General features: G+C 54.6%; 1 protein-coding gene across 3 annotated transcripts in view; it reads left to right on the forward strand.

Annotated features, from left to right (window-relative positions):
* The window catches only part of CHERP (calcium homeostasis endoplasmic reticulum protein), an 18,616-nt gene continuing 6,179 nt past the window's right edge, over positions 1–12,437 (forward strand). For 2 of the 3 annotated variants that reach the window (XM_028134401.2, XM_028134402.2), the window contains exons 1-10: positions 1–63; positions 373–546; positions 4,349–4,533; positions 5,549–5,686; positions 5,975–6,126; positions 7,621–7,765; positions 7,860–7,949; positions 9,258–9,516; positions 10,250–10,425; positions 11,789–12,224. In XM_028134401.2, coding sequence (XP_027990202.1) covers positions 39–63; positions 373–546; positions 4,349–4,533; positions 5,549–5,686; positions 5,975–6,126; positions 7,621–7,765; positions 7,860–7,949; positions 9,258–9,516; positions 10,250–10,425; positions 11,789–12,224 — 1,780 coding nt within the window. In that variant the 5' untranslated portion in view covers positions 1–38. The remainder of the gene's footprint in view (positions 64–372; positions 547–4,348; positions 4,534–5,548; positions 5,687–5,974; positions 6,127–7,620; positions 7,766–7,859; positions 7,950–9,257; positions 9,517–10,249; positions 10,426–11,788; positions 12,225–12,437) is intronic. The other variant, XM_008157813.3, reaches the window with a different exon arrangement.

The following is a 12,437-nucleotide window of genomic DNA, read 5'->3' on the forward strand; positions in this document are numbered from 1 at the left end:
TCGAGAGGCACCGGAGGTCGTTCCCGGCGGCAGGAGCCATGGAGATGCCGCTGCCACCCGACGGTGAGGCCCAGCGCGAGTTTAGGGACCGTTTCTCTCTCCCCCGGATCCCCTGTTGGCCTACCCCGCCTCCTGAGGTCCCCGGGCCTAGGAGGGGGCGGGGCTCGGGCTCCCGGGTTCGCCTGCGGCCTCTCCCGCGGGTCTCCGCATTCCCGGCGCGCTTCTGGCCCCTACCAGGACCCGTACTAGGGCGGCCTCTGCGGGGCCCACCCCTAGAGATCCCGACCTGGCGGACGGCGGCTGGTGCGCCTGGGCCCCCGGATTTGGGCGGTCCTCGCTGACGCCCCGCGTGGCCTTTTCTCCGTTCTCCAGACCAGGAGCTTCGAAATGTCATCGACAAACTGGCCCAGTTCGTGGCTCGCAACGGGCCCGAGTTTGAGAAGATGACGATGGAGAAGCAGAAGGACAACCCAAAATTCTCGTTTCTGTTCGGAGGCGACTTCTACAGTTACTACAAGTGCAAGCTAGCGCTGGAACAGCAGCAGCGTGAGTCCTCTCCAGCTCTCTGGTCGCACCCTGGAGCGATTTCTCTCTCTGATACCAGTGCAGGCTCTGCCACAAACCGCCTTCTTTTGGGTCGCATGCTCTTTCAAGTTGTGGAAGCTAGGCCTTCATGATCTCTTCCGTTGTTCCCAGGCCTGCAGCAACTGGTTGCTGGGTCCGAGTGTAATGGGGAAGGAGGTTATGGATCCACCTTCTGGGTTAGAGATCAGGGGTTTTTCTATTGTTTTGCAAACGTGATGACTGAGGTCAGCAGTAGTAGTGATTGCTTCGGTGTTTCCCAGGAAGGAAGTGATAGAGGCTGGACTAGCACTCTGTTTTGAGCCACTGTTCAGCTCCCTTTGTGGGCTCTTCCTGGGTCCAGCAAGGTTTTTGTGCATTTCAGTTGCTTACAGTCCAAATCAAAAAGCATTGTCCCTTTGGGTTTTAGTTCTTTGCAGAGGTTTACAATGTTTACTGAGTTGGACATCAGGATTCTGGTCCTGCCCTCAGAGGATTTAAGATGGAGTTAGAAATCACAGCTGGCCGTTGAATAACCAATAGCCTCCAGGTGGTAAGGTCCTACATCCGTTTTGTTCAGTAATGAATGCGTAGCTTCTGAATACATTTGAATGAGTAGGGGATTGCTCAAGTTGATGGGCATTGAAAGCTGAATGTTCCCTGGATTACAAGCACCAGACTTTGTTTTGGGTCGTTCTTGTGCCCTGATACATAGTACATAGTAGCGTTCAATAAAGAATTTGTAAGAAACTGCTAAGGTGCAGTGGCTTGAACAAGCTTGGTGTGTTTAGGTATCCATGGGAGAAACCATGAGAGGCCCAGCATGGCCGGAGCACAGAACATGTGTGGAGGAGGGAAGCATTTGGTCTGGAGTGGAAATGCCAGGGGAATGTTTGGGTTTTCGCCCTCAGTTCAGGGGTTCTTGTGCATAGTTATGTTTGAGATGGGGGTGAGGAAGATGAGCTTCCTGAAATTGCAGGCAAAATGTTGTGTGTGCGTACATGTCTCTGGAGCAGTTACTCCTCAGCCCCTGCACACCAGTTTAAAACCCCTGCTACAGGAAGTGTGAAGTCATGAGAGAGTTTGAAACAAAGGAGTGGTGGGTCAGGTTCGTATGGTCAGTGTGGCAAAGCTGGAGGGAGCAGGAGTGGAGGCTGGAACCAGTGAAGCCAGCAGGGAATGAACAGGGGCATTTGATGGTAAGGTCTGAATTAAGTCAGTGGGTTGAGCCTGAGGGACTCAGCCTGGGGGGTTCCTGGGGTTAAAGGGTCGAATCCATGAACTAGGGCACCAGATGAATATTTTTGACATAACCAGGTCGGGGAGGACAGTGCTTTGGCTGGAGTGACCAGGGGTGAGAGCTGCTTCCCTTGCAAGGAAAGCTCACTCACCCTGCCCTGTAGGGTTAGAAATCCAGGGCTGCTTGGGACTTGGTGCCATAACCCAGGAAGGACAGGGTGCTTCTAGCAGGGGAAGATTGGGGCTCATGAAGTGTTTTCTGCAGGTAACCACATCTAGCTGTGATTGAAGAATGCACAGACTTAGCCAGATGGGAACTGAAGAGAGAAAAGTGTTCAGGCAGAGGGAAATGCCTTAGGAGGGACTAGGGAGAGGAGGGGACAAGAGCTCAAGGTGGCTGAAGCCAGAGAAGGGGGGTTTCTTAGAGTGGCTCAAAGTGAGGGTGCAGAGTAGGGAGGGCTGGCTTGCCAAGGACTTAGGAATTCTCCTGGGAGCTTTGGAGGTCTCTTGAAGGGTTGGTTTCAGGTCTGTGTTGTGGAGCAGGGTTAGTCATTGTAAAGACTGAAGCCCAGAACTGTTCTAGAATGGTGTTTTGCAAACTCTGTTGAAGGACCCATTTTTGTTTTTTAAAATTCTGTTGTAGAGAGTATACCTTTGCAAAATAGAATAAAAATGTGAGCCATAATAGCATCAAGTACTCCTACACCACTTCTGTATTTGTGGAATCTTCCACCTGACTGCTCCTCAGACCACACTTTGAACAGCATCACTATACTGCCATGTGGAGGGGACTGGACTGGACTCAGGGAGACCAGTTTCAAGGGTGATGCAGGTGACAGCAGAGTTGTGGCAGTGACAGCAGGGACACAGACCAGAATGTGATCTAGGAAGCTGATGACAGCACGGGTTGACTTGTCAGTGTGAGGTGCAAGGGAAAGAGGAGGGTTTGTGCCTTCTAGGCTCTAGCTTGGGTGTATGGGCATAGCCATGCCAGCCACAGAGATCAGGAATGGGGCTTGGTTGGGTGGAGCATGGGGCAAGAGGATATGCATGCCTGTGGAAAGCTATGGGCTGTTCGAGCTGTAATTAGGTCCAGAGCTCAAGGAACCTAAGGTGAACATGATAGATTTAGGAATTACGGTATGCTGATTGTAATTGCATTCCCCTGGGGGTTTCAGAGAGAAGACAGCCCTGGCATCCCAGCAGTTAAGGGTCAGAGAGGAAGAGGAAGGGGCTGAAGAAGTGGCCACACAGACTGAGTGAGACAGGGACCTGTGACAGGGCCATCAGGCTGAATAAGGATGTCCCCAAGGGCTGGGGGAATAGGGGGTGGGATGGATGGACAGAGCCAGACTTGCCCTGGGCTAGTAAGGTAAAGGAGAGATGAATTGAAACGGAATCTTGGCTGTAAAATTGTTGAGATGAGGGGCATGCGATTAAGGGAAAGTTTTTTAAGACAGAAGACAGGTATATTTAGGGGCTGCTGGGAAGAAGTCAGAAAGAAGGAAAAAATGAAGAAATGAGAGCGAGAGAACAGATTTGCTGAAGAAATGTCTCTGGGAGGTGGAGGAGGATGTCCCCGATGGTGTCAACGCCAGAAGGCTCAACCCAGACCTAAGAAGTGACTGAGTGCCCCAAGATGAGCCCTGGACAACACCATCTGTTCTGTCTGCCTGTCTTTGTTCAAAGGCCAGGTCCCCTTGGAGTGGGACTCAGCCGGGTTCCAGAAGTGCATGGTTATGTTCAGACTAGACAAGACCCAGTGGCCGATGGGGAGACCACATCCCACCATCCAAATTTCTATCGCTTCTCATCTGGCCACATTCGGGGCACACACCCACCTGACCCAGTCTCCTACCAGTAGGATGGTCGTCTCACCCCGGCTCAATCTCAGTTGACTCCGAGGAGTCCCTTTTTCCCCAAACAGAGTCAGGATAAGGAAATCAAGAGGCTTGTGGTGATGGGCCACAGCATGTGCTCAGCGGTGCTGGTCTGCTCCTATTTTGGGCTCCCTGGCTGGGCGTCAGGTGGCTTTGATAACCTGAAAGAAAGGAGCATATTAGGGGATGGTAGCAGAGAGGCTGAGGGACTAGGAGAGATGCTCTTGGGGGCAGAGCTTTGGCCTGGGTTTAGCATCAGTTTAGGCCTTGGTGAGGTGGGGAGTGTGAAGGGGGATGGGCTCTAGCTTGGTCTGTGCCAGAGGACACTGGGCAAGACAGACAGTGTTGGAAAGACTGGCAAGGTTACAGTCCTGAAATCTCCAAGGAGAGGACTGGTACAAAGGCGGAAGGTGGTGGATGGGACATGGGAAAGGGGCTGGTTCTAGGCTCTGGGGGAATGAGAGTGGGGTGGGAGAGCCAGGCTGAGAGTGAGTGGAGCCTGGCAGACTGGTGGGAGTGTGGCTGCAGCACAGTGCAGAACTCCTCTTGTGGATGGTAAGTGTAGGGAGGGGAACCCCTATGGCCTAGGGCTGCCCAAGTGGCAGCCAAGGAGACACCTAGACCCCAGCCACCTTCTCACAGGGGCACCTTTTCTCCTCTTCTGCCAGTCATCTGCAAGCAGCAGGCCCCAGAGCTGGAGCCAGCCGCAGCGCTGCCACCCCTCACACAGCCCCCGTTGGCCCCTGCTGCACCCATCCCACCCACCCAGGGAGCCCCGTCAATGGATGAGCTCATCCAGCAGAGCCAGTGGAACCTGCAGCAGCAGGAGCAGCACCTGCTTGCCCTCAGACAGGTACGGGGCCTGCTCCTCCTCTTCCCTCCCACTCCATCAGCCCTGAGTAGGCCTAGGGCCCCCCCTTCCCCTTTCCCCTTTTTGTCTTTGGAGCTCACCCCGTGCCTCAGTTTTCACATCTGTACATTGGGACTCACAAATAACTATTGGGGGACTCATTACCAAGCATCAGTGCTGTGGAGAGTGCTGCCACTACCCATGGCATGTTTAGCCCAGTCCCTCTGGACAGAGGTTGCTTCTCATTCCAGTGAAATCATTACCCAAGCTGTTTGCCTGGGTGGACACCTATGAGTGGGACTACACGTTAGAAATTGTGTAACAGAATACCGTGTGGCCTTTGGTGCCATTGGCACCAGTTCTGGCTAGCCAGGTCACTCCAAGCTGTTGAGGGGAAAGGACCCTTCTGTCCTGATCCATTACAGTTCTAATACTTGCGCCAAATATAGTAGGATGAATCACATGGAAAATGAGATGAATAAAAAAAATAAGGCATCTAAAACACCAGCCCCTGTTTTATTACTATATTTAAGATTACTGTCATATTGCTGACAACAAAACACGCCAGATCACTCACCCTGGATGGAGCTTCTCATAAGATGGGTGGTCCAGCCTCGGCCAGCCCTGATAGGACTGCCTGTCCCCACAGAAGTCCCATATTTCAGCAGTCTCTCAGTTTGCCAGTCTAATGGTGAAACTGCTATCCTGTTTTAATTTTCCATTCCGTGGTTGCTCTCCTTTCTCCTGACTAGTGACCATTCATAAGTCCTCTCTATGCTGTCTGGTCACTTTCTTTTTGTGTTTAATTAGCCTGCAGAGGTTCCTTGTTCCTCTGGGTCTTAATCATTCCATCTGTCACCTGGGGTAGGGGTGGACATTGTCTTTCCCTCTGTCTCATCTTGCTCTAACCTCTGCCTGCCGTGGCCGTGACTGCTCCAGGTGTGGGTGTGAGGGACGGGGCCTTCTGCTGCTGTGGTGGGACATTGATGGACAGTCTTGGTCCCACCTGGCCTCCCAGGAGCAGGTGACGGCGGCCGTGGCCCATGCGGTGGAGCAGCAGATGCAGAAGCTCCTTGAGGAGACCCAGCTGGACATGAACGAGTTTGACAACCTGCTGCAGCCCATCATTGACACGTGCACCAAAGATGCCATCTCGGTGAGGGCAGTGGGGCCGGGTGGGCTCAGTGCTCCCAGAACCTAGTGCTCCTGACAGGTGAGAGCCCACCAAAGCCTCTGGGCCAGGGCTGCTGTAGCGATGCCCCATCTATTCTTGCCCTTCCCCCTTGAGCACCTCCAAGAGAGGGGGAAGGCAGGCAGAGGCTGCAGCATGTGGCCGAGCCCTTGGGCACTACACCCTCGGCTGTGCCCTGACCTTCCTGGGCACCTGCCCATGCTCTGGCCGGGGGAGCCCAACTCTGCTCACCCATTGCTCTGTCTGTTGCAGGCCGGGAAGAACTGGATGTTCAGCAACGCTAAGTCCCCTCCGCACTGTGAGCTAATGGCAGGCCACCTCCGGAACCGCATCACAGCTGATGGGGCACACTTTGAGCTGCGGCTGCACCTCATCTACCTGATCAATGACGTGCTGCACCACTGGTAAGGGCCTCTTGGGCCCCGCTTGCCTTCCCTCTTCTTCCGGCCCTCTTGTGGCCACTGTGCTTCACTCAACATGGCTGGACTCAGGATGTGGGTCATTTGCCCAGAGACCCTGGGAGAGGGTCATCTGTGCCACAAGCTCCTCCTCTTCCCACTCCCCTCTACGTCCCTCTCCTCCTCCTCCCCCCCTCGCCTCAGCCTATCCCTGGATTCCCACCCCCATCCCCACCTCACCTAGGACCACTGTTCCTTCACTCCTTACTCTCTTAGCCAAGCTATCAGCTTTGCTTCAATGATACACATTACACACCCTTAGTCAGCTGACTCTGCCCTGCATCAGGGTCCTCGATGCTGGGTTCCCCTTGCTGATCCTATGTCCAAGCCCACCAAGACAGCCCTCCCCAGGCCAGTGGGTACATCTGCACTGCCTTTTGGGGGCCTTACGACAAAGGTTAACTTAAGGAACCAGATGCCTGGGCCAAGGCAGACCTCGGGAGGAGACAGGCAGTGTGTGGCTGCCATGTTTGGCTTTGAGCTTGACCAGCTGAAGGGCATGGTGCCCGTGAGGGCAGCAGAAACTGACCTGTCCCCCTCGGTCCTTTGCCCTGCCCTATCTTCCGCCACACACATATCCTGGGTCCCTGCCCTCCTCGCACCACACTCAACCACTCCCTACATCATCATTCCCTTATTTCGCATGTGGGGCAATAAACAGCCGCCTGGAACTTTCCCTGCCTTCCTGCTTTATCTACTCCTCTTCTGACTCCAGGCAGCTCTGCAGAGACAGCCCTGTCCTACCTGTCCTCCACCTGGACTGTTCTCCCTCCCCTGACCCACTTCCCTACTCCAGGCACTTGCTCCAGTCTGTGAGCTCTCTCTGGTGAACTTGGTGTTGGGAGGGGTTCCAGCCACTTGCCTCATGCCATCTGGGCTCATTGCCATGCTGGGGGTCCCGTGCCACCTCTGTACAGCTGCAGGGACCTCCACACCCAAATATCCTCAGAGTGCCCCCCGAAGGATGTGGGGGCAGGCTGCCTTGCCCTGCCAGCCACAGGTCCCCAATGCCAGGCACACTTGGCATACTCCCTCTGCCTCCTGAAACACAGGTCCCAAGTCAGAGCTTTTTGTGCACGTGGGATCAAAGTGCTGAGCAGGGCCACATAGACAAGGCCCTGAGCCCACAGCAGCTCTTGCCTGTCCTTTGCGGACAGTGGGATTCTCACAGGCTCTGTGTCTGTTCATTCTTATGCCAGGAGGGAAGGATTATTTTACTAACAAGGAGACCAAAGGGACAGGCATTGCTCTGAAGGTCCCCACCCTGTGTTTTTTCCCTCCTCCCACTGCTGTCTGTCCGTGGGGCCCAAGTGCCAGCACAGGTCTTGTGGGGAGCCCAGCCCTCGTCCCAGCCAGGTTGGGGCCCGTTCCCTGAGAAGGCAGAGGGTGCTATGGCTTGAGCCACGATGGTAACGGGCGCGTGGCCGGGTCCCGCCCCAGGGCCCTGACGCGCGGAAGGTCTCTCCCTCACAGCCAGCGCAAGCAGGCCAGGGAGCTGCTGGCCGCCCTGCAGAAGGTTGTGGTGCCCATCTACTGCACCAGCTTCTTGGCCGTGGAGGAGGACAAGCAGCAAAAGATTGCCCGGGTACGTGGCACAGCCTCGAGGGGTAGAGTAAGGTGGGCAGGGGATGGGGCATGCTGTTTCTCCCTGACATGATCGCTCATCCTCCCACGTCCAGCTCCTGCAGCTATGGGAGAAGAACGGCTACTTTGACGACTCCATCATCCAACAGTTGCAGAGCCCAGCCCTGGGCCTCGGTCAGTACCAGGTGAGTGCCACCACCTCCCGAACTACACACGGGGCCAGGGTAGACACCACCCCAGCAGCTTCCAGAAGTCAGGGGGCCCACCTCCCCCACCTGGGCTGGGAACAGCTGATGGAATGGTGACCTCAAAGCCCAGATGGCATTTTCTAAACTGGGCTCCCACGTGTGCCTCTAGTGAGTGTTGAAGGCCGGGGTCTGAGCAGAAACCTTGGGGGGCCCTGTGCCATGCACAGGAAGCGGGGAACCCTCCCAGGTAAGCTTCCTGGTGCGCTTGTGACCCAGTTTGACCCTGTTCTCAGGGTGTCACTGGCTTGTTTGCACTGGTCCTCCAGGCACGCATTCACACGATGGGAAGGTAAGGAGACCCCAGGTAGTCTAGGCTGCTGTGGCCATCACCTTGTGCAGTCAGTGCTCCCGTACACGTGTCTGCCTTTGCCCAGGGGACAGGCACAGGGCAGAGAGGGTCTTCGTGGTCCCCTCTACCATGGTACCAGCATCACTGCCCTGTGCGCAGCTTCTGGAATAAAAGGCACAGCTCACACCCCTTCTCTCAGGCTGGAAGGCCTGGCTGAATGGCAGGAGCTCTGTGCAGGCTCTTCCCTCAGGGATGGTCCTAAATGCCATCCTCTCCACAGGGGACAGGCTCTCATGCTCAGAAACAAATGAGGAAAGTGCATTTCATACTTTCTCTACATTTTACCCACTTTTTCTTGTGCTAGATAAAAATGGACTTGTGTTACTATACAACAGTTAAGGCTAACTGCTTTTTTTCTTCCTGAGTTCAGCTTAGTAAACATGATAGCTTGTGTTTACTAAGCCTCCACCATACTAGTCCCTTTCCCTGTGTTATTTGCCGACTTCTCCCTGAAATCTTCAGAAGCTGGTCCCAATGTTGTCCCATATTGCAGATGAGAGAAATTGAGGCTCTGGGAGGTGGTGACTTATTCAAAGCCAGGCAGCAAGTATGCACAGCCCATGAGCATGTCTCAGAATATTTGTCAGTGATGTATGTTTAAAGTCTGTGTGGCCATCTAGGGCACAGCTATCATCGCCTGATTCCATTATCGGAATTCTAAACTGCACTTCACATCACCAAGGTTTTGGCTAGATTCAGGTGGTCTGGTTGTCAAGACCAAGTTGATCGGTTCACATGACGGTCACCTGCCAGCCTGCTCCAACCTCTGGGCCTCACTGCCCCTGGCAGCACCCCGACTTCCCAGTGCTTTCCTAGCATTTGTCCCCATGCTGCTCTGGAAGGGGTGGGCCTTGAGGCTCGAGCACTGAGTGCCACCGCCCTTCTCTTTCTACTAGGCAACACTTATCAACGAGTACTCCTCGGTGGTCCAGCCAGTGCAGCTGGCCTTCCAGCAGCAGATCCAGACCCTCAAGACGCAGCATGAGGAGTTTGTCAACAGCCTGGCCCAACAGCAGCAGCAGCAGCAGCAGCAACAGCAACAGCAGCAGATCCAGATGCCACAAATGGAAGCTGAAGTCAAGGCCACACCACCACCGCCTGCCCCACCGCCAGCCCCTACGCCCGCCCCAGCCATCCCACCAACCACCCAGCCCGGTATGTGGCCCCCCTGCACCCACTGGGGGCTGGTCCCAGAAAGCAGCTTTCCCCCAGAGAAGGGCTCTAGTTTCGGAGTCTCAGGCCAGATTCTAATCAGTTTAAAGCAACAGGCTGAGGAATTTCACATTTAAATGTAATAAAACTTTTACAACTCAGTTCTCCTTTATAAACTGTCCCAGAGAACAGACAAAGGAAAGCTGCCCAAATCATTTTCCAAGACCAAGGTAACTTTCTCACCAGTTGGGCAAGGACAGAACAAGAATTACAAATAATAGTACAGCATCGCTTGTGAATAAAGATGCAGAAATACTAAACAAAATCTTAGCAAATTAAATCCAGCCGAGTATCTTTAAAATATATTATGACCAAAAAGAACATGTCCCAGGAATGTATAAGGCTGGTTTAACACTGAAGAAGTCTACCAAAGTAACATCAAGTGGGAGGAAGTGATATTTGCATTAGATACAGAATAGGTAATAAAATTCAGCAATGATAAAAATTCTTCAGCAAACTAAAGTCAACGTGGTAGAAGTACGGTACTTACTGTAAAGCTTTCAGAAAAGACGTGTGTGTCCTGCTGCCTTCCCAGCAGTTTTCACTGGGTCATGAAGCAAGGATTTATCAGGAAATGAAGCCCAGTCTGGGCTGCCCGGGTGTCCACTGATGACTGTTTTGGGTGGTACCTCTTGCTGCTATGGCCTCCACTAACTGCCTTCTTGCCTGGCTCCAGATGACAGCAAGCCTCCCATCCAGATGCCTGGTTCCTCTGAATATGACGCCTCAGGAGGGGTCCAGGACCCTGCAGCCACCGGCCCCCGGGGCCCTGGGCCCCACGACCAGATCCCACCTAACAAACCCCCATGGTTTGACCAGCCTCACCCCGTTGCTCCTTGGGGTCAACAGCAGGTATTTCTTACCGGGGCAGGTGAGCATGTTTGGGCCTAATGAGACTGACCACAAGGGTGGCGGGCAGCCTCTGTAGGCGAGGGGCTTTTAGCCACTTGCTGGGAGACTTGAAGCTCTGCAGCGGGGTCTAGGGGGGAGGGTATGAGAGCCCCATCTTGCCATGGTACTGGGATTAGGTGGAGCAAGAAAGTCAGGCCTTGCCTCCTCCTCTGGTGCTTTGATCATTTGGGATGCTCAGTAACAGGTCCCTGTTTTCCTGTGAGTGCAGGGAAACTCCACATAGTACAGGAGGGTGCTCCCTTTCCTTCCTTTTTGACTCGTTCGACTAGCAAAGTGTCAACATCTTGTCACCCTGGGAAGAACATCGTGCTTTTATAAGGACGTGGAAGGTCACAAGTGTCAGACAGCATTTTCTGGGGCTGAGATACTGGTCACTTCCTCTCGTTTCCTTGGGGTCAGAAACTTCTAGGCAACGGCAAGGATCATCTCATCCAGCATAACAGAACTAGGAGCCTCACAATAGGGTCCCCTCGCTGAGGGTCTGCCCTTGGTCGGCAATCCATAGTCAGACGCCATGGCCTGGCAGTGCTCTTGGCCTGGCCTGCCCATGAGGCATCTTACTCGTTTCGAAATGATTGCCATGTTTAAAGTTTGGCTTTCTGGCTTCCTGAGGGTATGGTGGCCTGGGCCAGTCTCTGGTGGTAATGGTCAGTGGAGCTAACCAACTATGACCCTAGAGATGAGCTCTCTGATTGGCCTCATCTGGACACATCCTCCCTGGCTCTTGAGTTTGGGTTGCAGTCCAACTTTAAGTCTTCAAAGCAGCAGCTGGGTGAGATTAGAGCTCATGCTGTCTTCAGGCTTCAGAAACAACTGGGTTGGACCTAGGAGCAGACCCTGAAATAGGACTTGAGGGCAAGTAGTTAAGTGGGAGATGTCCCAGGAGAACAGCACAGGTCGAGGGAAGTTATGAAGGCTGTCTTCAGGGTGGGTGGCCTCTGGGCTCAGCCACTACACATACTCTGGACGCAGTGGGGGAGGCACCTCTGTACTGTCCACGAGGGGATCGGGGTAGGGGGTGTTCAGATTCCCTGTACATGGGGCTAATAGAAAGTCCTGTATGAGGACCCAGAGGAAGTCCTCAGCCACGATGGGGGTGCAGAAACTTGGGAGTCAGGTTATCAGCATGGACAAGAGGGGCCAGTGGTAGGGCAGATAACACAGCATCCACTGTGCACGGCAGTAAACAAAGCACCATGGCCTGCCCAGGGCAATGCCCAGCAGACCGTCAGCATGCGTCACCCGGCAGTGCAGAGGCTGGATGGGCCTCAAGAGTGTCTAACATCTGCTCTTTGTCTCACAGCCTCCCGAGCAGCCCCCCTACCCACACCACCAGGGTGGGCCACCCCACTGCCCACCTTGGAACAACAGCCATGAGGGCATGTGGGGTGAACAGCGTGGGGACCCAGGCTGGAACGGCCAGCGTGACGCACCCTGGAACAGCCAGCCTGACCCCAACTGGAACAGTCAGTTCGAGGGCCCCTGGAACAGCCAACACGAGCAGCCGCCCTGGGGTGGTGGCCAGCGAGAGCCGCCCTTCCGCATGCAGCGGCCACCACACTTCCGCGGGCCCTTCCCACCCCACCAGCAGCACCCACAGTTCAACCAGCCACCACACCCCCACAACTTCAACCGCTTCCCGCCCCGCTTCATGCAGGATGACTTCCCCCCGAGACACCCCTTCGAGCGGCCCCCCTATCCTCACCGCTTTGACTACCCTCAGGGGGACTTCCCTGCTGGTGAGTGTTGTGCATGTTTGAGGCCCAGTACACACAGCCCTCTCCTGCCCCTGGTTCCTGGAGGAGTCCAGGTTGCCTGCCTGAAGGAGGCACCTGACAGATTGGCCTCCTGAGCAGGCGGGAGGCCCTGCTCTTGGTCTATGGTGTGCACCTGATGTGCCCAGAGGCTAGGTCATGGGCAGAGGGTCATAGGATGACAGAGGAGAAGAGACC

This window comes from Eptesicus fuscus, chromosome 6 (assembly GCF_027574615.1).
Source record: "Eptesicus fuscus isolate TK198812 chromosome 6, DD_ASM_mEF_20220401, whole genome shotgun sequence".
Lineage (NCBI taxonomy): Eukaryota > Metazoa > Chordata > Mammalia > Chiroptera > Vespertilionidae > Eptesicus > Eptesicus fuscus.